At 36.5% G+C, this 24,221-nt stretch overlaps 2 protein-coding genes across 8 annotated transcripts; one reads left to right on the forward strand and one right to left on the reverse strand.

Moving 5' to 3' along the window:
* The first annotated feature begins 163 nt into the window (after positions 1-163).
* LOC135107418 (uncharacterized) lies at positions 164-14,454 on the forward strand. Of its 5 annotated transcripts, none has more exons than XM_064017257.1 (13): positions 165-881; positions 1,117-1,190; positions 1,993-2,177; positions 2,599-2,707; positions 4,475-4,542; positions 6,044-6,232; positions 6,709-6,859; positions 6,945-7,030; positions 7,627-7,720; positions 8,245-8,409; positions 9,456-9,561; positions 10,497-10,527; positions 12,573-14,454. In XM_064017257.1, the coding sequence occupies exons 3-13, from the start codon at positions 2,067-2,069 to the stop codon at positions 13,068-13,070; spliced, it is 1,608 nt and encodes a 535-aa protein (XP_063873327.1). In that variant the 5' UTR covers positions 165-881; positions 1,117-1,190; positions 1,993-2,066; the 3' UTR covers positions 13,071-14,454. The 5 variants fall into 5 exon arrangements, 3 of the variants coding, with proteins under 3 accessions (XP_063873327.1, XP_063873328.1, XP_063873326.1); XM_064017258.1 differs by having other exon boundaries at positions 1,117-1,163; XR_010271774.1 differs by lacking the exons at positions 1,117-1,190; positions 12,573-14,454 and adding an exon at positions 9,151-9,306 and having other exon boundaries at positions 164-881.
* LOC135107419 (transmembrane protein 129-like) lies at positions 14,104-23,890 on the reverse strand. 3 transcript variants are annotated; one of them, XM_064017261.1, is made up of 7 exons: positions 23,706-23,890; positions 21,103-21,317; positions 19,900-20,155; positions 19,403-19,636; positions 18,713-18,869; positions 18,241-18,350; positions 14,104-17,246 (listed from the first exon to the last, which is right to left on the reverse strand). In XM_064017261.1, exons 2-7 carry the CDS (start codon positions 21,305-21,307, stop codon positions 17,135-17,137), a joined length of 1,074 nt encoding a protein of 357 aa, XP_063873331.1. In that variant the 5' UTR covers positions 21,308-21,317; positions 23,706-23,890; the 3' UTR covers positions 14,104-17,134. The 3 variants fall into 3 exon arrangements, with proteins under 3 accessions (XP_063873331.1, XP_063873330.1, XP_063873329.1); XM_064017260.1 differs by having other exon boundaries at positions 18,241-18,380; XM_064017259.1 differs by having other exon boundaries at positions 18,241-18,383.
* Between the last annotated feature and the right edge of the window lie 331 nt (positions 23,891-24,221).

A 24,221-nucleotide genomic window follows, 5' to 3' on the forward strand; every position in this document is an offset into this window, starting at 1 on the left:
TTTCATACGTTATTTTATTTAAGGGAAATCTTTAATACTTAATTCGTTTCCCTGTGAGCATTGCTGGAAAATCCATACACCAAAAAAAAAAAAAAAAAAAAAAAAAAACTGTTACCGGTGTCGTATTCGTGGCTAGTCTTCGGTTATGTTGATGATAGCGTGATGCGTTCCTCATAGTTGTCTTCCTGTATGTTGCTGTCCGCTCACGAGCTGTGCATGCTCAGAACCCAATGTTTGCAAACTAAGGCGTGTTGATATATCTGTTCGCTGATGTCTACAGCAACATGGCTGAAGACTCAGTTAAAAGATTATCCAAATATAAGGATGAAATAGACTCTGTAAAGTATTCACAGGCCGGTTATCGTTTGTAAACAAAGAGCGGACAGCTACGAACACGGCACCGGAAAAACGCATCTGCTGTTCACGCAGTGAAATTGGTGTCATAGTGAACAAGTGTATAAAACGACAGACAATCGCCCTTTTGCCTCCAGCTAGTTGGCCATGACCTCCCTTTAGGCTCCACCTACTTCAGAAAAATGAAAAACATCACATGTTTAAGCCTAAAACTTTCCTAACACTTCGGCCAAGTGTTCCCTAGAAACGGAGGAAAAAGTGGCGCCACAAAAGATAGTCCTCGTGACCCTTATATGCTAAGTGCGCATGCGCCTAACCCAATGTTTACAAACAAAGGCACGATAAAACAGAGCTGTACGCAGCAGCCCCCGATAACATGTCTCGTGAAATGAATGAGCGTTTCCAGAAATTTAGGGATCAAATGTCCCCTATTCGGCAACTTTTACTGAGTGGAAAGTATCCTGCAAAAATGAGCAGGAATGATAAGAGACAATTGAGAAAACAAAGGGAAACTTTCAAGATAAAAGGTGAGCGTTTCAGATCATTAAATGTCTTTTTTTTCTGTAGTTTCGATTTATTGAAAGTATTATACGGACAATATTTTACTCATGAAACACGCTCCTCAGGGAGTGTCTGTTCTTGTATACTAATTGATAGCAATATTTCGCTGAGAGCTCTCAGTCTCGATGGCGGCCATCTTGGGTCTTATTTCTAAAATCCTGATCTATTTTGTCGTGATCAACCTTTTCTTATTGATTTCAGGGACTGGACAAGGATGAAATGACATGGCAGATTACATTTCAGAACAAGTGAGGGCTGAACGTGATAAAGAACAGGTGAAAGGGGAGGTAGAGGGCCGAGGACTAATAAGGGACTAATATTTGTCTCAATGAACCTTTCCTGAATGATGTCGAAGGGCCATTAATGGTACATAGGGATAGACTGCTATATAAGGGTATAAGTGAGCGCTGGGAATCATATGTAAGGTGTGGCATGGAGATTAATGCCGAGGATACGAGCAGCAACAGGACTTAAGTGGAGGGGGCTTGAAAAGGAAAAAAAGCCCCCTTCACCCTCATCATCTTATTTTTGGTTTTCTTAAAGTAGGTTGAATAAATTTTGATTGTGTTTAGGGTTTAGACTGCCAACCTAACCCAAAAGTATTCTAAGCTTATGGGAATATAACCTAAAAAAAAAAAAAAAAAAAAATCCCTAAAAGGTGATTTTTTTTTTTTTGAGTGAACAATCCACAGATTTTGGTGGAAATGTTTTTCTTGGTAAGTTATGATATGTTTTGCTAAAATTTATAGTTTATTTTATTATTTTATTAATATCCTCACTCCCTGTGCCTTCTGAACCAGTCAACTGTGATGAAAAGAACTGTCAGAATAATGCAACACAAATAAAAACTTAGCAGGAAAAAAACTGTTTTCACAGAAAATAGTTTTTTGAATCAAAGAAGACTAACCTAACCTAAGCTATCCCTGCTGGGTGCTACTCTGAACACTCCAACACTGGCTGGTTGATTCTAAAGTAATAACTAGGTAATATTTGAATATATACCAATTTTATTTGTTTCCTTTCACATTTAGTATGCCATTATTTTGTACACATGCTGAAGTTAGACTTTTGTTACAGATGACAAGTTATATCGAAGCAGAAGAGGGAAATGGGTGGAAATTATAACTACACCATCAGAAGCATATGAAAAAATGAAGCTCATCCATGAAACCAATCAGGGTCACATTGGCATTGTGAAAACAAAGAGTAGGATTGCCATGAAGTATTACTGGCATGGCATGTCACAGGATGTCATTAATTATGTAAGTATATGATATTTTCAAGAAATATGAACCCTTGCAGCATCATTTTCTAGATGAAATAAAAGTAAAGATTCAGGCCATAGGTTAAGATGAATAAAATAATTACACTCTTAAAATATTCAACTACCTTGACAGTCCTTACAAGATACATGATTATTTATGCGCTGAAATGTATATTGCATTATCAGTCTCTTATAGAATGCTTATTTACATTATGTCTTATTTTGATCATTATGTCAGCTTACTGTTGAAAATTAAGGATGCATATAATGATACTGTCACTTTTATTTCAATAATTCAACTGCAACATATCATCATGAAAACTATATCAAGTATAATTCTTTGTGGGATCAGGATAAATGCATGATAGTACTCAACCTTCATACTTAGCAAATTTCTTTTTCTTTACTTTGGTGTTCAGATAACATTTTGCCAAACATGCCAGCAATCAGAGAAATTCAAAAGACATGCTCATACTTCGAGTCAAAAGGTGTCTGACCCCTTGGAAGTTGAGGAGATGGATCTGAGTGGTAAGTTCCTCGTATATTAATCTGCTCTACAATAATTAATTCCGTAAAGTTGAATAATATTGTTGATGCTGTTAAGCTAAATATATGTGCGTACTTGTGTATATATGAAATGTCTGTCATAATACAGTTCTAACAGATTAATATATGTTATTTGCAGATTCTTGAAAAAAAAAAAAAAAAAAAAAAAATATATATATATATATATATATATATATATATATATATATATATATATATATATATATATATATATATATATATATATATATATATATATATATATATATATGGTAATTATTATTCTCATCACTGATTGGCAGACTTGTAGTGTAGTATATTCACTTTGGATCATGTGTTTGTCATTCTCACATAATGGCATGTATTGTTATAATCAACTTCACTAAGCAATAGGTTAAGGTGTGTGTGTGTGTGTGTGTGTGTGTGTGTGTGTGTGTGTGTGTGTGTGTGTGTGTGTGTGTGTGTGTGTACACCCTCCCCAAAAGGGTATGCAGGTATGAATGCATACCATTTTATCAATATTGAAAAGCTTAATATTTTCCTTGGGTGTGGGTTACTGGTCTCCCAGTGTCAGATTCAAGAATGTACCTGCTACTAGATGGTATTTGGAGTGACCTTAACTTTTGCAACTGTCAGATTACTTACCATGTGACAACCCTACTGTTTTATGACAGGATTATATTTCTGACTGAAGTCAGTGTATTTTAATTTGATAATTACACATCAGGTCTCTTTTGATGGGGGGGGGAGAAACTTCCCCACAGCAAGAACTGCCTTGCGCTTTCACCCATGAAGGGCATATTCTCGTCAGCAAGCCAGCTCTTCAATTTTTGGCTGCCAAATGGTTACCAGCACGCTAATTCAGTACATCTTAATAACAAAACAGTGGTGTAGTTTTATATCAAGAGAGGAATGAAACAAAGCATTTATCCCTTGGTATGTGTAACTTATGAGTTCATATGATGCATTCAGTTTCATTAAGAAATGCCCTTTGTAAAAGGATGCAATGACCCACCAAATTACCTTATTCCTATGAGGCACATCAAATTAGTTTTGAAGCCAGCAAGATGTGCTATTTCTTATAGATTTATATTTAAATAACTAAATATAAGCTATGAAAAAAAAAAAAAAACCTTTTCCTTATGAAAAAAGTTGATAAAAATAGAATAAATAATAAGCTGTCCTCTATTTGTAGATACTGATAGTGCCAGCAAGTGGGAATGATCTGTGTATAGAGGGGGGTGAGCTGTGAACATACTGCCTATTGTAGACATGGAGGGGGTTTGGTGCAGACAGGGGGTAGGCCACTAACATTACACTGGCCCACTCCCAGCCCTACCTTTACCTTTTCTTAAGTAACAGAACCTAACTTTTTAAACATAATGTAAAATAACCTTTAATTTATTACTTAATGAAGATAAAACCAGTGATTTGCAAGAAGATAATTTAATTATCTCTTAGAGTTTAATGTTTTAAGTACCTAGTTTAGAATTTATATCTGAGTATGAAATTTACATTGAAGCAACTGAACTATTTTTATTTTTATAAAACATTGGCAGTTGGGGGAGTGTAGCCTTATAAACCAGAGTAAATATAAATGTTATCAAAACCTATTGTAAAATTTTTGTTTTGATCACAAAATGAGCATGTTAATACTGTATAATGAATATCAACTTAATTTTTTTCTATTTCTAGTCATGCAAACTATAAACACAAAAATCTGAGATAAGTATCTAGTTTTCTTTTCAGAAAATTTGGCAAGTGCAGAGGGCAAACCAGATGTTACTAAGCTTCCTTTCAAGAATGTGAGAGTACAGGTAATACAATATTTAGATTTGTTTGTGAATCACAGTGTGATATGATGACATATATACTTTAAAGAATAGATAATTTCATGAGTAGCATGAGGCCATTATAAAATGGATGGGAAAAGAGAATTACAAAGATAAGTAGTTGAGAATATTGAGAACATGTTGGAGAGGGAGGAGAACCTTAAGAAGAAAACAGTGTGGTAATGCTCAGCCTGAAGGAGTGAGGGAAGAGTGAGCAGGTTGAAAGGCTAGCAGAGAACAAGGCTTTGTGTGAGGAAACCATTAAAGGAAGTCTTGGATTGGAAGATGTGCAGATGGTGCAAGTATTGTAGTAAGGCTTGGGAGGAGAATAGAGGGGGAAGAGGATGCCAGTGCAAATCAAGGTGGCAGGTGAACAGAAGTGGCTGTAGTAGCCAGGGCCAATAACCTGTGGCTAGAACAGAATGAAGAAAGCAGAAAATTGGGATCTAAGTAATTATAAGTAAGAGTGAAGAAGACAGAAAACAAAGGATGAAGGTTCAGGAGGAAAGAGTGAAAGGCATCAGATGCATGATAAAGAAGAGAATTGTATACCTTGAAAGAGAAGAGGAGCAACTTGGAAGACAGCCCTGGAGCTGAGAGGACTGAATGGAGGGAAGGAACATGCAAAATAGGGAACACATTTGAATAATAAAGTGTGTGTAAATATTCAAAGGCTAACAAATCTCAAAATAGGAGAAAAACTGGACTTGTGATTGATGACACTTGATGAAATTTAGGTAATGGATAATATACAATATATGCACAGTATGAGGAATGTGTGAGAGAAGGGCAGAGGACTAATGGTGGTGCACAAGAATGGGAGCATAGAAATAACACAACAGAAAACATTAAGCAATGGAATGGATCAGATAAAACAGGTGATTGATTTCCCCAGAATTAACAAGGAGGAAGATAAGAGGAAAAGGAAGGAGATAAGGAAAGAATAGGAGAAAGTTATAGAAGTAAAGCAAGTGGAAGCTACGATGGTAATTAATGACTAATGGTCATGTATGATTTTTGAGTGAACAAAATTTGGATGATGGAGGAAAGATAGAAGATTATGAGCTGATTGAGTTGAATAATGACACACTGTAAGGGCATGTACACATGGGAGAATAAGGGTCAGAGAAGTGTTGTAGACTTTATATTGCTTTATGTTGATAGAGATTGATGAGAGAAAGGAATAAAGTTGGAGATGAGGGGAGAGGAAGAAGGCAGGAAAGAGAAAATAGTATACTGCTGAAAGAATAAGAAATCATTAGTAAAGGAGGAATGTGAAAAAAAGTGAAATGGAAATGGAGGAGATAGGGGAAATAATTAAAAAGGTAGCCGAAAGGAAATTAATGAGAGTCTACTTAAGAAGAAGCACTGAGGAAGCTAGTTTAGAGCCTCTGTGGAGAAAGAACCTTAGTTTACTGGTGGCTCAGCCCAGTGGATTTCTTTAACTACTCACAGTCTCACTGGTACTCCCATATTCTATATAAAGATGCGTAAGGCAAGTGACTACGTTACCTGCTTTGTACCAACGTGCATGAACACTACAAGGACAGCACCAGGCAAATGGTTTATAGCTGTACCCAGAAACAAGACCAAAAGGAGGGACTGGTGGCTCAGTGTTGGCCGTAGCTTTCCTGTGCTGAAAAATGACTATTACTGCTGTGAAGACCATTTTAATGTAAGTACTTGAATGTATTATGCTAACTCCTGTTCATTCGGCAAAAATTATGTGATAGGTTATCATTGTTTTGTTTCTGTGTTGTGCTGTGCTAATATTGATTTTGAATAGTGTCTTGAGTGTGATGTAGTTTTGTCCGTTATTTCTGTATTTCAAGTATTGAGGTCTACAAAGCCTGTAATTCAGTGATTTCTTACATGGAAAATGGAATTTGCACTAGGAAGAATTGTTATTATGATTAATCTTCATACACAATGAGCAAACCAAATATTGTTAAAACTTATTAAATGGTGTGTTATTAGTCTGTTCCAGGAAATCAAAGTATCATTTTAAAATGTAATGAAAATTTTCCTCAATTTCTTAGGATATTATTCTGCAGGAGTTGATGAATCTGGCAGTTTTGTGGCAGGAGGTGGGTTAGGTGGCTTTTTATGTAAAATTTATGTGCATTATTTAATATACATGCAATCTTTCAGCTTGAAGAAGATACTACAAACTACCTTTACACAAAGATGATGGGTGGGAAGCTTACAATAAAAAAAGGTGTCGTTCCTCACATATTTCACTGCCATGAGGAATATCTGCCACAGGAAGATATTATAAAACTACTTAAAGAGAATCTCTCAGGTTAGTTAGTTCCATACTCTTCATCTTTAATAATGCCACAAATATCAGAAATAAACATAACAACATTTATATTTTTCCTCTTCAGAAACTTCAAGTTTGGAGGATAATGATGATGCTGAGAGATGTGAAGCACACATTTTAGAGCCTCTTGTCAAGCACGTTGGAGTACAGGTATTATATAGTTAGATTTATAAGGTGTTCATAAAGGCCCTGAATGTGTCTGAGTGCTGAGGCAGAAATTGCCCCATCCAGGATCAAAACATACAGATTCACATGTGTTCATGGGTGTATTTTTTTATTGCATGGATTTCTTGTTGAAAAAAAAAATAATAATAAAAAATAAATAAATAAAAATAATAATAATAATTTTGTAAATATACGTATAAATCTGTATAGGTAAAAAAATACATAGAAAAATATCATGCCAATTATTTTTTCTAGATAATTTTGCATATACATGAAAATAAGTAATTAAATAAATGAATAAATAGAGTATCTGGGGTCTCTTATAGGGTGTGTATATATTTCCATTGCATATGCTTTTCACATGAAATAATATCAAGCAAAAAGTTTTAAATAAAGTATGTTGCAGGCTCACTACCCACTACTTAAGTGCAATGAGTCGTCATCTTATAGCCAAACCTTTGAATCCTTGCCAGTTCATATAAGACATATAAAAAGATATGAAGATGAATGCTGTGATCCCTTTTTCCCATGATTTTGCATAATATTGTTCTTGGTGATGAATATCATTTGTTATTTTTCAGACTTCCAAGTTGCACTTTAGGAATGAACTTTCTGACGAGTGGATAGAGTTTGATCAAGATGCATCAATCCTCTCCTGCTTGACTCAGTATGATGGTTAGTAGATGTTCTTTCTCACAAGAATTTTACTCAAATCTTTCTGCCCAACCCTGTGTTGGGAAGACATGGCCCGGCTGCACAGTTCACGTTTAGATGGGAGGAATTCTTGTATAAGATAGTCGTTGAGTCTAGCGTTGGCAATGTTTGTGTGGTTCCAGTCTCTTTAGTCATTGTTCACATTCTCCTGACTCTTAATTAGCTCTTGTTATTTCAGCATCTGTGTGTGTGTGTGTGTGTGTGTGTGTGTGTGTGTGTGTGTGTGTGTGTGTGTGTGTGTGTGTGTTCAAATCTCTCTCTCTCTCTCTCTCTCTCTCTCTCTCTCTCTCTCTCTCTCTCTCTCTCTCTCTCTCTCTCTCTCTCTCTCTCTCTCTCTCTCTCTCTCTCTCTCTCTCTCTCTCTCTCTCTCTCTCATTGTTATAATTATTAATGATGTCTTAACCCTCAATTTACTAAGCTAACCATGTATTCATTATGTTGAACATTATTTCTCATCTTTTTCTCACATTTATCTACTCAATCAGAACTACAAAGAAGAGTTTCATCAAACAACTCATCAATCAGTGTCTTCAGTGATCCCTTGGAAACTTATGAATCCATGTCAGATTTGGCTCACAGTTCTATAAATGAAAGTGATGATGAAGAAGAAGAAGAAGAATTTGAAGATCCTGCTGTTCTCCTTGCAACAGGTGTGTGTCCATCATTAAAGTAAATACAGACGACAATTAAAGCCTGACAAGTCTCAAAATTTGGGATCAATTTTCATACTATAAAATGTGAATTTTTCATCATGCACTGAACATCAAAATAAGCACCTTCAGACTAATTTCACTGCCCACTGACTGATGATCAGTCCTGTATTTTTTAGAGACTTCTTGATGTATCAGTATTGGATGATATATAACTGATACTTGTGACACCTTAAAGGAATTTACTGTGTTTTATATCACTCATTGCAAGTTAATCTGTTATGCAGAGATTTGATGATTTATAGTGATGTAAAAACAATTATTGGTCATAATAATGATCTAGTATATCATCACTTTTTGTAAAGTATATAATAATACAGTACTATACATTCTTTGGTAATAGGTCACATCTGGTACCATGAATAGAACTATGAGCAACAGTTCTGTAGACTGGTTTCCAGTGTACTGGTATCATTATCAGTTTAAATCTTAGTTGTGTTTTAGTATTATTTTTTATATATTACTAGTATATTACTTTGTGTGGAGGATCCTCTCTCTACAATGAGTGGGAAATGCTCAAGCTGTTTTCCAGTCAGTAGAGCTTAAGAGCACAGCTTAAGTGTCTGCTTAGGTTGGAACATACATTACAGCTCGTTTCTCTCTCAATGGCCTTTGAGCCTGTAGTGGATGTTATCCCCTACCCCAAGATACAAGTTCACTGTGACATCCTGGTTTCCCTAGTTTTTACCTTCTCTAGGTTTCCTCTGGTATCCATTTATTGACCAACCCAAAGGAAGAATGAAGAGCTGAGTGAGCTGTTTGCTAACTACCTCACCCCAGATTCAAAAGAGGGCATGTGGATTCATAGCCAAGTGCACTAGCCACTGCACCAAGGAGGTGGTTAGGGTTTGGTTGCAAGTTTGAAATTGACAATATATTGAAGTAATCTCAAAAGCTGCTGTAGTGATAAGTGAATACTTTAGAATCTATGCATCATTAATTATGATTATTGTTATTTTTCATTATTCATTTATTTACTTTTTAAGGTAAAGGAACTCAGTTGATGAAGCTTCTGAGGAAGTACAGAAAGGAGAAGAAATTCTCATCAGCTCCATTACGAGAGTGCCAATCATCTCCAGCAACGAGAAGGCAGTAAGAAAATTCTCTTGTACACTCAGCTGGGTTAGAATACTGCTTACATATTTCTTGCTATCATGAAAGGGATGGAGTGAGTGGAAAGAGAATCCTTTCCTCTACATTTTATTCCTTAAAAGAAACAGTTTATATTGTTTTGTTTCAGTCTGTAGTGCCATCTTTGTCTACATATTTCATTATCTTATTCAGCTTTTATGGTCCTACTGCAGGGCAAAATCTTCCCCAGCCTTGTAAATACATCTCTTTTAGCAGTCTCTCAATTAAAGGCCACCTCAGCAGAAATCTCTATCATTTAATTCTGAAGTCTAGTTCTGTTTACCCTGGCTTCAGCACTCCAAGGTTCTTGTGGTTCACACTTGAGTACCACATTTAGTGATTGACATTGTATACCAGGCACCTCAGTGGGTCCTGAAGAGACCAAGTGGCACATACATGACTCGATACTGGTTGTGATAGATATAACCTCTCCACTGATCTGCATGTGGAGCAAAGAGTGTTGTTATCATTCTTTGCTCCTAGATCTCCATCCATACATCTGCTCTTTTATGACAGCAGAGTCTGTTCCATTGCATTCTGATGGGCCCCACCACACTTACTATAAAAGAGGCTTGTGCTGTAGAGTAGAAGACTGAAATGGTCTTTATAAATTATATGGTATTATCAGCCTCCACTAAATGTTGCTTCTCAAGATACCTAGGAAAACATTTAAGGCAAAAATATTTTTGTAGCATATAGTATCTAGAAAAATTTATATTAAGAAAAAACACAAGTTTCCAAATAGATATTAAGCCAATAAATGAAAGAAAAAACATGAGTTTCCAGAGTGGAGCAAATCTAGTTTATATTGAAAGATTATATAGTTCTAAATGTTTAGGTAAGACATCAGATTATCATAACTCTAAATTTCATATTATTTATTCATTTACTTTCAGGTGTCCAGTAGATGATGCTCCACAATGTATGGTAAGTTATAATAGATAAAAAAAAAAAAAAAAAAAAAAAAAAATATATATATATATATATATATATATATATATATATATATATATATATATATATATATATATATATATATATATATATATATATATATATATATATATATATATATATATATATATATATATATATGGTGTCCTTTTTCAGGATTTTTAGTACTGTTCCTTCTTACAGCAGATGAATTGTCTTATGATCTCAGGGTCTTTCAACCTTAATTCAGTCAAAAAAATTTATGTAGGCACTTTTATTTATTTATTTATTTATTACTTTTTACTTAATTAGCCAGGCCCAAGACCAGAAGAAGCAAAATAACTTAGAATAAAGGCCAACAGCTGCTACACAACCAACACTAAGATCAGTAATATGCAAGTGTTGATGCTCTAATGATCACTATGATGGTACTTGTCAGTCCCTGTTCCTGATGACAGCATAATTCAGGTGATACCAACAGGGATCCATTTTGCAGAATGTACTCAGGGTGGAGCTTGACACTTGTCGATTGTAGGCAGTACTGAGTACCTATCAGCTCACCTCACATATTGAATTCAGTCATGTTGGTGAAGCTTTCAAGCTATTTTAAATGTAAGCTTCAAGTTGAATAATGAAGCTGGGGAAAGTAAAAATAAATTAAACAAGTTGGAAAATCTGTGTCGGTAGTCTGTAAAGGCCTGAGAGATGATGCTGCAATCCAGTCCATGGGTAACAAGCCTTTCTTTGACAATGAGTTGGTGCTACACATCCTACGATAAAATATTGACTTGGGTCTTTTCAAAAATTGACCCAAGATTTATAAACAGTTTCAAACACAATTCCTTTGTGACCAAGACCCAAATCACTAAGCTCTTCTGAGGGTATTTTGTGGTTTTCTGAGTGTAGTACAACTTACCACTTAGATAAAAAGTGCTTTCATTAGCCAACAGTACTGTAACCCACTTATATACGGTCTAGTCTTTATATTTCTTCGCAAAATGGATCCATTTTCTTCCTCTGTAAGTAGCTTTTTCTTGGTGTGGTAACAGCAGCATCCAAAGTTATGGTGCAAAGTACCATGGCCTGCACAAAAATTTCCTTAAATTGATGTCCTGTAAGATTGGGATCAACCTCTAATTGCCTTCTGATAAGTTTCCTTACCTTTGCTGGTACTTTACAGGGCCTATCAGATTTTTTTTTTTTTTTGTGGGTAGCATAAGCCTTTGCCCTTCCCAGCTTTGAGTTTCTGTAATAGCATCTGGAAAGTTTCTTGCTTCAAGCCTTTCTGAGTACAAATTTCTCTTAATACTAGGACCTGCTCTGTGGTGGCCTGAATAGTTTTCTTTTCTCATCAGTGCACTTTCCACCTATGTATATCTAGCATAATTTTAGAGCAGAAAGTAGGAAAAAAGAGTCAGACTCATGCATTCACTCTTCTTGGCAACTAATAATGTACAGATGATATTGGCATCATGATGTCTAAAGAGGAGAGTGTACCTTGTTGCCAAAACACATGATGGTTTCTCTCTACTCCATAATGCTTCCTCCTAGGAAGATAATTACATTTTAAGCAGAAAGTAATTGCACTGTCCCTAAGAGACTAACTTTTTGTGCAGACTGTAGTGCCACAGTACCCTGCAGATCTGTGGGAACATTCTTCTCATTGGTGTGCATCAACATTTACCATCTACTCTTAATGGTTTATGCTGTCTCAAAATCTTTAATTCAACATATAATTTCATCACAGTCTCTTCAGTTGATATCCCTTGCTTGATTTCATATTAGATATCACTGTTCTATTTCCTAGACACCATGTCAATCTCTTCAAATTAATAAACACAAATTATATCTTTCTAATGAGCTTCTCTTGCAGATGTCGAACTGTAAATATTACAACAATCTTGCTGCAGAGAAAAACAATTTCTGATTCACATCAGTTTAAGTTGTGTGCTTTTATGTATGATTTTTAATGTACATCACTAATATGATGTACAATATTTATGAGTCACGAATGTTCACAATTTTTTTTTATGTTTCAGACACAGACTAGTGATCAGCATACCACTTTGGAGAAAAGTGAAGTTCTTCCTCAGCATGACCCTTTTGCCATTAGTATTGAAGGTGTAACTTACAGAAGCATTTTTAAAAGTCACGAGGAAGATGCATTGTCAATGTACATAGCGAAGGAATGTGTCGATAAGGCCTTCGTAACCATATCAGTACTTTGCAATAAGGTGTATGATTTCTGTGTGATGTATGATATTTCCCGTCCACCTGCTTGGGATTTGAACCAGTCAGCTGACAATGAATGGTTCCAAGGATTCATGAGAAGACATCCATTTTATAACTGGAACACTGTTATTAATAATAATGAAAGTAGAATTCTTAAGCCATGTGATAAATTAATAGACAAAATTGAATTTATTTCAGTACCACAAACACCAACAGAGGAAAATGAAGAAGATAAAAAGTCTGTGTTATGTGATATTGCATTGGATCATAATTATGCTCTAAGTACAATTCCTCAACCTCTATAGATGTGCTGAGAAAGTGTTTTACTCTGAGTATTTGTATTTTCATACATAGCAAGCATTGTTCAGATTTCCATAGTGATACTTAAGCATATGTTTGTTAAATCTTTCTAGTGTAACAGTATATCTCAGGAAAAAGCTAATACTGTGTAATAAGAAGAAAATTGTTGATTTGGGAGCATATATCACAAGTAACTTATTCTTTACAATTCTACGTTATATGTCATCATCTGCATTTCATAATCTCTGTTCTTTTAAGAAATTTGCAGAGGTATGACAACAATAGAAAACTGCTCGCACACACACACACACACACACACACACACACACACACACACACACACACACACACACACACATGGTTGCTTGGAAGTTATTTCTTCACTTTATATCTACTTATTTTCTATACCACTGGTGGTAATGGGTTAAAAATTTAAATATGTAAACTAAAATACATCAGTGAAGCTCCTATATCAAAAGAAATGTGATTTCAGCCTCTTTTAAATACAGTTCTGCTTCACTCTAAATGTGTCAGGAGATAGGTAAAAGATTGGTTGCTGAAGGTTGTCTGAGGGGGAGGCTGATTAATTTAGAGTAAGACCTATCTGGATGTGAAGGAGGAGGAAGGTAATGAAAGGGAATGTATATTTGGTGGAGTTTTGCAGACACTGAATGCCACAAGGGAAGGTTACACAATTCTGATGTAATGCAGGTTGTAGGATTATGTGGATGAGTATCATTGGAAGGATAAAAGAATACTGTGGATAAAAATATAAAGCTGAAACACTTGAGAATGTTGTGTGTGGACATACCATGTAACATTAAAATAAAAAGAAAAACTGTAATAAGTGAGAAATGAACCATAATGAATGTGTACAGAATCTTAAAGGATCAAAGATAAAAGCTGACATGAAATTCAGAAAGTTGTCATCTCTTCCAAGTAGCACCACTCATTCATTGTAAGTACCATCTATCCACTCATTCCTAAAGACACCTCACAAAAGCAGCAGTATCTTGTCTCAGTGATAATAAAGAAACATTAGTTTACAAAAATATGTATTACAAGTTATATTTACATAACTTTATCTTATTAACAAATGTAGGCTTTCATATCACATGTAATATTAACACACAAGGCAGACATATCACCAGGTACCCTACACACTGCATGACCAAAAGTTAGGGACAAGAAGAGAAGAAAAGACAGGTAGTACACAGCATTCCTTACATTATTTGAGAGTAATTGATGGGTTATCTTGGGCATATGTAGGGGTGATTTTCATGTTAATCGTTAATCAAATAACAAGCAAACACACACACACACACACACACACACACACACACACACACACACACACACACACACACACATGCCAGAGTCATTAACTATGGACTAATATCACAACAAACAGCTGATGTGCACATTAGCAGATTCTGGTCCACATTCATCCAAGATTTCAGTGCTTTGGTAGCCATGGATCATCATCACAAGACTCAAAGAAAAGGCATTCTATTAGAATTGCTGTAAAAGGGATAAATGAGAAGTACGGCAGCTGTGCCATTATCATACAGGTGAACAGTTACATTACATGTTTGGTGTACTTCTTGTTATTTTGGGATATTATATTATAATTTTCATGTTATTTTTATATTTCTCCAAACATTTTTTTTTCACATGTTCTTTGTTTGGAATTGTGAAAAAGCATGAAATGAATAGCTAATTAGTATAAAATTAATTTGTCACAGATACCACTGTAAATGAAATACAATATCCATGGCAGTTGTTAATTATTCTTCCAGCAGCAAAATTAATGAAAATCACGCAAACGCCTATCTTAATGGATGGAGTATGCAGTCCAGCACTAGTGATCAGGGGGCCATCAGACCATCCTTCACAAACCACAATGTACTTAATTAGTGTTTTCCCTTGATTTTATAAGAGAACTTGTTTCTAGTTTAAAAAAAAAAAAAAAAAAAGTTACCAGATGGCACTAAACATTAATATTGGCTGATGCTGTTCAGACTGAGACAAATACAAAGATATCTTTATGGAACTTCTGGATTTACTAGAATTTACATAAAAATATATGACCTAAAGACAATGTATATGAAATCTATAATAGTAGAGACTAGAAAGAGGAAAAAGAAGACGAAGACAAAAGATGATGATGATAACAAGAGAGAAAGCATTATTATGATGATATTCTTTTCTTACACAATCAGAAAATCTACTATATTCCCTGACAGGTAAGTTCAATCATGTCTCATTCATGTATGCCAACTGAAAGACAACTTGCTCATAACTTATATCAGCCCAGTGAGAGAATAACATTCTACTGTTCATAATCCACTTTAGATTCTCCCTCAAGAGTAATTATATGAACATACATCTCAATCAAATTTTCATGTAAGGGCTGATAGGAATAAGAGTGTGAATGATGTGTGTATTAGTGTGTGGTGCTTTGTCTGGGCTATCCTGTGAGGGCCTGCCAGCCTGATATATTATAAAATGATAGATATTAGTGTTATGACCATAAAATCACCATTCAATGTATATGAAAATGAGATTCTGATGTTCAAAGAACAGATGAATGTTGCACTTATTTTAGTATGAGATTTATTAACAGATTCATGCTGCTTTTCTTTCTTTATTTTGATAAGTGATTTTTTCTTCTCTGTAAACAGTAAGTAAACCATTTTTACTGGTTAGTTTTAGTTTATCATGGTAACAAAAAATATTTAAAACAATATTCATTATGATGGTGGTATTTTCTGAAGATGAAAAACATTCCTAAAAAATAGTGTGTGTGTGTGTGTGTGTGTGATTATTTTTCCTTAATTATCATATCTATATCTATTCAGTTTTCCTTTAGTCAATGTCCTTTGTTTTTAATGCCTGTTCTTCTACTCAATTCCAGATATCTAAATACACTGCTATGGAAGTTATACTTTAATATAATTCATATAGATATAAATTTCAATTCTTCTTGTATCTTCTTAAGTATGTATTCCATTTTCTTTGTTCCTCAAGTACTAAATACTTATATCTATTATTTTCCAGTTCATCCACTAACTGAAAGCATGCTGTAATTAGCTCTTCAGTCTCTGTTCTTTTATCAAGTGTCAGTGTTCCTATTTTTCTCACTGTTTCATCATTAGTCACATTTTAAAAATCTAGCATCATCTTAGTTTGCCGCTCTTTATTTTCTTTCCAATCTCTTCACATGTGAGCTCTTTAATCACCCAATGCTTGCTATGATAATCTTTTAATGGGAAATTTGTCTACTGCTTTTCCTTGGGTCTACACATGAAATTTGCCCATCCATTCACTCCATATTTAGTTTATATTGCTTAAACAAAAGCTTTAGTACGTTTGTGATGTACAACCTTCCTTTTCTGAATCCAGATTGTGTATCTGATATTGTCACTTCTAAAATATTTTGTCCATTGCCTCATTACTGTGTGTGTGTGTGTGTGTGTGTGTGTGTGTGTGTGTGTGTGTATTTACCTAGTTGTATTTATCTAGTTGTACTTTATGGGAAAAGAGCTATGCTCATGCTGTCCCATCTCCATATCTTTTAATATTCAGCTTAGCCTTGAATCCATGTATGCTTTTTGCATTTACTATCTCCTTATCCAGACTCATCCAGCATGTGTGTGTGTGTGTGTGTGTGTATTTCATTATACAATATAAAATCCATTAATTTTTGACCAGAGTTTCATTTACTCTCACATACATATCATGTATATTGTATGTTACAAATACTTTATAGTTTCATCAATGAACATATATTACCACCAAACAAAATATCTATTAATTTATCTATTGAGCAAGATACCTAGGTACACAGTACTTTGGTTTATAGAATTGCTCTCTTGTTGTTTTGTGCTGAAGAATTGATGAGCTGTCATGTGCTATGAGTAAAATTTTGTGCAGAAGCATAGTTAAATAGGGATGAAGCCTAATGTCACAGGATGAGAGAGAGGAGCACGAGGAAGAAGATACTAGCATAATGATACTGCAGAGTGAACAGGAATGTGTGGTGAATCACGAGGGAGGACAGCTTATGCTACGCTATGAGAGAGACATCCAACAGGCAGAAAGTGGAGCGGCAGGTTGGGCAGGGAGCGCGGGAAGCCAGCCATGACTCAGGGTGGTGCTGATCTTGACGGGAGGCAAACCTGTGTATGTGACATGTGTGCTAATTTATTTATTTGATGAAGGAAGAGAAAGACATTCAGATATCTTCTTAACTTTACATATCCAGACCCTACAAGTATGGCTACTGTCTAGCAACATGCAGAACTTCCTTTCATGGGTATTAGCTACAGTATCAATGGTTCTGTAATTGCTCAAATTCATTTAAGAATTTGTTCAAAGGAAGCCTAATAAAATAGAGGCTTCATTATATAAAGAGTAAATCCACTCCAATCATGAGTTTTAATTGTGGAATCTACTGATGCATGTACATAGTTATATATGTAAATGTACACCAATCAACAATCAACTCCCTTTCTGTCACCTACAAGAACTCCATTCTCTTTCTCTTCATTCTTACACTTTATCTACACTGCTTTTTAGTGTTTCTCTTGCCAATCACATAATTTTCCTATTCCACAACCTGTTCTCACTTATTTCCCTGTCTTTAATTTTCCCTGGCACATTATTATTATTATTATTATTATTATTATGATTATTATTACTATGTGCACCCAAAGAAAGGATGAAATGGCTAACCTCTCTAAAAAGGAAGGTACTGCTAGTATTTTTCCCTTGCACCATGGCAATGCACCTGGGCTAATTAGTTCCTCACTTCCAAGTGTAATATGGAGTAAGACTGCCAAAAAACTTTGAGATGGCCAAGGTGGAAAAATCTCTGACAGTACACCAAACACTGATGGAACTGCTTAGCTTACCTCTGCAGGCAGCAGAGGTAAGCTAGCAGTACAGAGTTGGCAGCCAATAGTTCTTGCCATGTGAATGGTCTGTCCAATCCAAAGATTGGTAAGTATGAGTTCTGAGCTTTTTCTGTGGGGGAATGGCTGGCTGGGTGACCAGATGACCATAAGATGACACACACACACACACATACACACCAACTTAAAGAAAGGCTGGATATATATAGAGAGACTTACCAAGTACACACACACACACACATACACAAAGGGCACTCACCATTTACCAAGGCAGGACACACACCACATAGGTCGACAGCGGCATTCCTGACATCCAGTACTGCTCCCTGTGGCATTACAGCGTCGCTCCAAACTTACATTTGCAGGGGTCTGCATACAACCAAAGCAGAGTTGCCTCTCCTTCTGAGAGAGAGAGAGAGAGAGAGAGAGAGAGAGAGAGAGAGAGAGAGAGAGAGAGAGAGAGAGAGAGAGAGAGAGAGAGAGAGAGAGAGAGAGAGAGAGAGAGAGAGAGAGAGAGAGAGAGAGAGAGAGAGAGAGAGAGAGAGAGAGAGAGAGAGAGAGAGTAAATTTATGTAAATCTTTCCTATACATGTCAAACTATAAGTGAAGGTGAAGTTGATATATAACAAACAGATCTAGATAAGATATTACTAGATTGAAACACACACACACACACACACACACACACACACACACACACACACAAGGCAAGACATGTGCATGAGGCTCACACTGGAGGGTGGTGTGGCTGTAGGGTTGAGGCGGATGGTCTTAGTGAAGGTCTCCAGGAAGAGGTCAGAAAGGCTCTGCTGGATGACAATCTGGCGGGCATTGACAATTGGATTGACTGCTTTAAGCTCAAGCTCACCAAACTCCACAGAACTGAGCCTTGTTGGGTTAAAAAACAAAGTAAATTAGGTATATGGTGCTAAAATATAAATATACTTAAAACTAGGTACTGGATAAATAAATAAATGATAAACACAGCTTTTCACTAAGCATGTATCTGGAAAAAAAAAAAAAAAAAACTACTGTACTATACTCCTTCCCCATTCACACCTCCTCCAACTTCCCTAGTGTGTCGGTCCCATGGCAAAACACTAGGACTCACATCTTGTCACCTCCACATCCTTTTCTCCTCAACCACATGACAGATGTATAGCACATTATCAGTTAAGCACAATACCTTAAGGAATTAAGAAGCACCTGTTTAGTGAGCCATTTCTAAGTAAACTGGTCCCACAATCACCAAATACATATGTATATAACAGAACATACACCTTGCTGTCCCCCTTCCACAAAAAAAATCCAACCACCTACAGAAAACAAAAGCCCCTCCCATTAAAACAATGAAAAATAATAAATACATAAAAAGAGCTGCAAGAGTAACACAAACCAATAAAAAAAAGTCTCCTCCACACCTGATGCAGAAAGCAGGTACTCCTTCCCTGACAGACATGACATTGATGGTCAGCTGCTGTGCAGGTGTGGGTGTTGCACGTACTGGGCCCTGAGTGATGTGGCTGCCCTCCAGAGAGAGCACAGCATCCCTCAAGTGAATCAACTGTACTCGATAAGTTGTCACCTTCATCAGCCAGTTGTCTGTGGCCACCACTCTGTACACACTTGATACACCACTGGTAAATTTGTCCACCCTGGTAGGAGTGAGAAGTGCAGAGTCAAGCATGAAACCAGAGACATTTATAGAAAACTTACTAGCACACATGATAACTAGGATACCTGCACATTAGCCTACAATTCACTGATCTATCTGTCTTTGAGGCTTCAGTAATTCTTAAAGATATTACTTCATTGTATGTTTATTTTCTGCTTTGTGTTTACTTTTCTTACTGACATGTTTCATCTCCTGCTCCACATTTCCCCGTTATGCAAGGTCTGTTTTCCAAGTGGCACTCACCTCCTGTACTCAGTGTTGATATCAGCTGCCACAGACTTCCATGCATCTGGAGAGTTGTTTGGGGCATAGACTACAAGACTGGTTGCTAGAGGGTGCTTATGCCATCCACTGCTCCACCAGTTAGACACAATCCAGCCCACAACAGCACTTGGGAGTAAAGATGCCAGGAGAAGAAGGGTGGAGGCTTGAGAGTGGTAGTGCACATCCAGGAAATCAAAAATCCATGGCTTGGTCATCATTAAAGTCACCACATATCCTGGGAATATACACATAATATAGCAGCAAACACCAGTACATATATAATAATATATGTACATACTACACCTTTGGCTAGGTACATTTGTGAACACACACACACACACATAAAACACACACACACACACATAAAACACACACAAGGTAATAGTTTTAGTTTAATGACAAAACATAGGTATAAGTAACTGTCAATTAAAGACAGCAAAATGATCTAGATTTGTCCAACTTCGATTAATTACTACCGAAAAACTTTTATAGATGATTCAAAATACACACACACACACACACACACACACACACACACACACACACACACACACACACACACACACACACACACACACACACACACATGTACTACTGCCATTATGCTTAGATGCCTTTTCAGAGGGCTACTATCTAGAAGCTTGACAGAAAAGTAAGAATAAGAATTTTGACACAACTAAGGAAAACATCCTATAAAAAAAAAAAAAAAAGGATGCAAGAGTTCTTAAATGTATGGAATCAAACAAGAAATCAGATATTAGATTATGATGGCACAGAAGATGCATGGATATATTAGATGCATCCCCATTTCAGCAAGGAAGCATTATTACATACAGTTTATGAGCATTATTTTTTTTTTTTCCTGAGGAAATGCCATTCACACACATTTGCCCATCAACTCTATCACTGCTATCTGACACAGCTTTCCTTATCTACTAATCAATGAAATATCTTTCCTTGTTCCAGAGCCACCTACAGACATTGCACTGCCTAGAAATTGAAAAATCTATTCTTTTTATTCCCTTCCTTCTTGTAGATAATTATAAAGACATCCATACACTGCTTTTAATATTGTGAATTGTTGCCACCACACTAGAAGGGCTAAGGGGCCATGTTCCTTAACCCCATGAACACAGAGTAGAATAGTGTTATCTGCACAAGTTATCCAATAGGACCACTCACCAGGCAGCAGCATGGAGTGGAGAATACAGGTCACAGCTGTCCTGCGCATGTGGTACTGGATGAAGGTGATGGACTCGCTCCCCAACCATTGATCCAGCAGTCCCTCTATGGTGAATCCTGCTGCTACTGCTGCACATGGGGGGAACACCACCATCAAGCCACACATCCAGTATATCAGCGATATCATTAGCACTCCAGATATCATCCTTGTGTTCCTGGGAAAGAAAAGGAAGGATGTTAAGTATACTGTAGGGGAAGCTACCACATGCAATTTAAACAGTTAAGCAAATCACATCAAACAGATGCCACTGCAAATTTTATTATGATATACAATTTGCATTAAAAACAAAGAGAGAGAGAGAGAGAGAGAGAGAGAGAGAGAGAGAGAGAGAGAGAGAGAGAGAGAGAGAGAGAGAGAGAGAGAGAGAGAGAGAGAGAGAGAGAGAGAGAGAGAGAGAGAGAGAGAGAGAGAGAGAGCACCTTTGGGAACTGTCTAAATTCATGAGTGGTAGATAACTGGAATAAACTCAGTAATAATTTCACAAAGATTAGCCAGCTGTCTAAATTCATGAGTGGTAGATAACTGGAATAAACTCAGTAATAATTTCACAAAGATTAGCCAGTCATGATCAATTGCTATTAGTATTATCAGTGCCGTTATTCTATAGTTTTTTTTGTGTCATTTCCAATCCAGTAATAGCAAATCAATGTCACCTACAATGATGACCTTAGGTGGACAAAAATCAAGCAAAATTTACCTGTTTAATTTTCAGCATTACAGTTGGATGAAGGACAATATATAATGATAAGATATACATTAAAGGATATCAAATGAATAACATTAACATAAGGACATAGTGACTCAATAGAAACAAAATTAATACTCTTAGTGACAAAGAGACAGACCCCACGTTTGTGAACAGAGCTTGTAGTGACTGTGCGAACTATGTTGTATTGGTCAATGGAAATGAAGGAGTCTGGAACCAGCAGGTCTCAACAATACCAAGGATATTGTACTACGGCTTTGTTTTGAAACCTTTTTCATTAGTTGCCCTGAAAATCTTCCCACTTCCATACCACTCTCTTGTTCAAATTGCACGTGATTTAACTAAACTAGCGAGAGTCTGTGCTCAGGGTTAATCCATGAATGGATTATCTGTGATATTTTAATGAAAACAGCCCAAGGAATGTAAGAGATAGGTAGGTGAATTATGCCTTATTAAACTGGTCAGTACCCAGAGTGGAGTTAACATGGTACTAACACTTCCTCAGCCTGGCTAGATGAAGCATTAGGGCTTCCTGTTGGGAAGTTTATTTATTTTTGTTATCTTTGTATCTTGTTAAATGACAGAAATCTATAATTTTTGGTGCTGTATATTTTGTTGATTGATTCAATTATTTACTGTTTCTTTAATATGTGAGTTGGTATTATCTTGTAATATCAATATTCTACTCATGAATCAGGTCAGAGATGAAATTAACTTTATTCAGAATTCTATTAACATTACAATAACAAATACTAAGGGAAGAAAACAGTTAAGAGGATGGCTGTAGACCTACTAATTTAAAGAACTACTGGTAAATTTACAGTTTCAACCAATACTGCCCCCTTGATCCCCCCCTTAACCTACCGGACCCCTCCCATTAGGTAAATTAACCCAACCTAACATTTTCTAACTTCCTAAATGGGGGGTTCGTCCCACTGTACCCCACCATAAGATAAACTTATTATTAATTTTCAACAGGCTAAAATGGGGGTAGAAATGCTCCATACAGTGAGATGTCAACCCTGTGAAGGGCTACAGTTACATATGGTGTATTGGTTGAAACTGCAATCAAAATCACTACCAGTACCAGTTGTTGGGTTGCAACTGTCATCACCACTTTTAGGGCTGTGACTCCTTGAAAATAATATCCTGTGGCACCTTGGTGGTTACTGTGTTCTGCATGTGGCAACCTTTGTGTTTGTGTGGCTAGGAGAGTTTGTCTATGAGACTGTGTTGAGTTTCTGTTTATATTATACAAGTGTTTGGGATTATCTAGCAGACTAGTCCACTTTCATCACCAATGATCTTGCCCCTGTATAATTTACTTTATCTTAGACCCTTGACACTTATTCCGGGCTTATGACACACTTTCCAGCCCTTTTTATTGCTACATATTCCTTGGTGATTCTCTTTAGGGCTGGCGTGCTAACCGTGATGTGGTTCCCTCTTGGGAGCCCAATCAGTTAAGAACCTATTAATACATACATCTATGAGTTCAACCGAGTGGCCAATAAGGATTAAAAGCAGCATTGACCTTGCCGACATTCTCAACACTCAGACCTCTGATAATGATAAATTTTCTCTTATCTCTATCTCTCATTTCCTCTGATCTATGTGCGTGAATCACTAGATGGGCGAGTTGCTATGAGGGGCATCTAGATTTTCTATCTGGATGGTAAGATTTTGAACTGTCTCACATGGTGTTCTCACAGTTTGGAATAATTGATGAAAGGCGGTATTAATAACATAGCTACTTTCATTAGGGTTACTGCGACAGAGGATACAAACACCACACTCCTCTACGTATGTAGTGCCAATGATGTAAAGATAACATACCAAGAAAATATCTACAATCAGTGGAGTCTCGCTGTGGTTGTGACCCAGTGATCCGCAGCCTCACTCCACCTGACTGTCGAATTATTGCCAGTAAAAAGATGTCAGGTTCCAGAGAAGGTCTGCTGCCCCGCCTTCCCTCGGTGGTGCTCGTCTGTTGACGTGGCGCCCACTGCCCATCTCACCTCTGGGACTTCTTTCTCACCCTTTTCTTCTCGCTGGTAGAGGCGAGGGGGGATAGTGGGGTTGATGGAGGGAGGGGGTTGAAAGATGTTGAATAGCGTGTCTATATCATCCTACTGTGAGCGATAGATCTATAATTCTTTTTCGGTCCTTATAATTCTCTTTCGCAGGTCTATATAATTTTTCAAGGGTCTTTATAATTCTCTTCCACAGGAATTCTACATAATACCATTTTACCCTCCTCTTCTAGCTGGTAGAGGTTAGAATGAAACAGGTGTGTGTGTGTGTGTGGCTAAAAGGTGACGACCGTGACGTGCCTTTTGGCCTGGCTTGCCA

Source organism: Scylla paramamosain, chromosome 15 (assembly GCF_035594125.1).
Source record: "Scylla paramamosain isolate STU-SP2022 chromosome 15, ASM3559412v1, whole genome shotgun sequence".
NCBI lineage: Eukaryota > Metazoa > Arthropoda > Malacostraca > Decapoda > Portunidae > Scylla > Scylla paramamosain.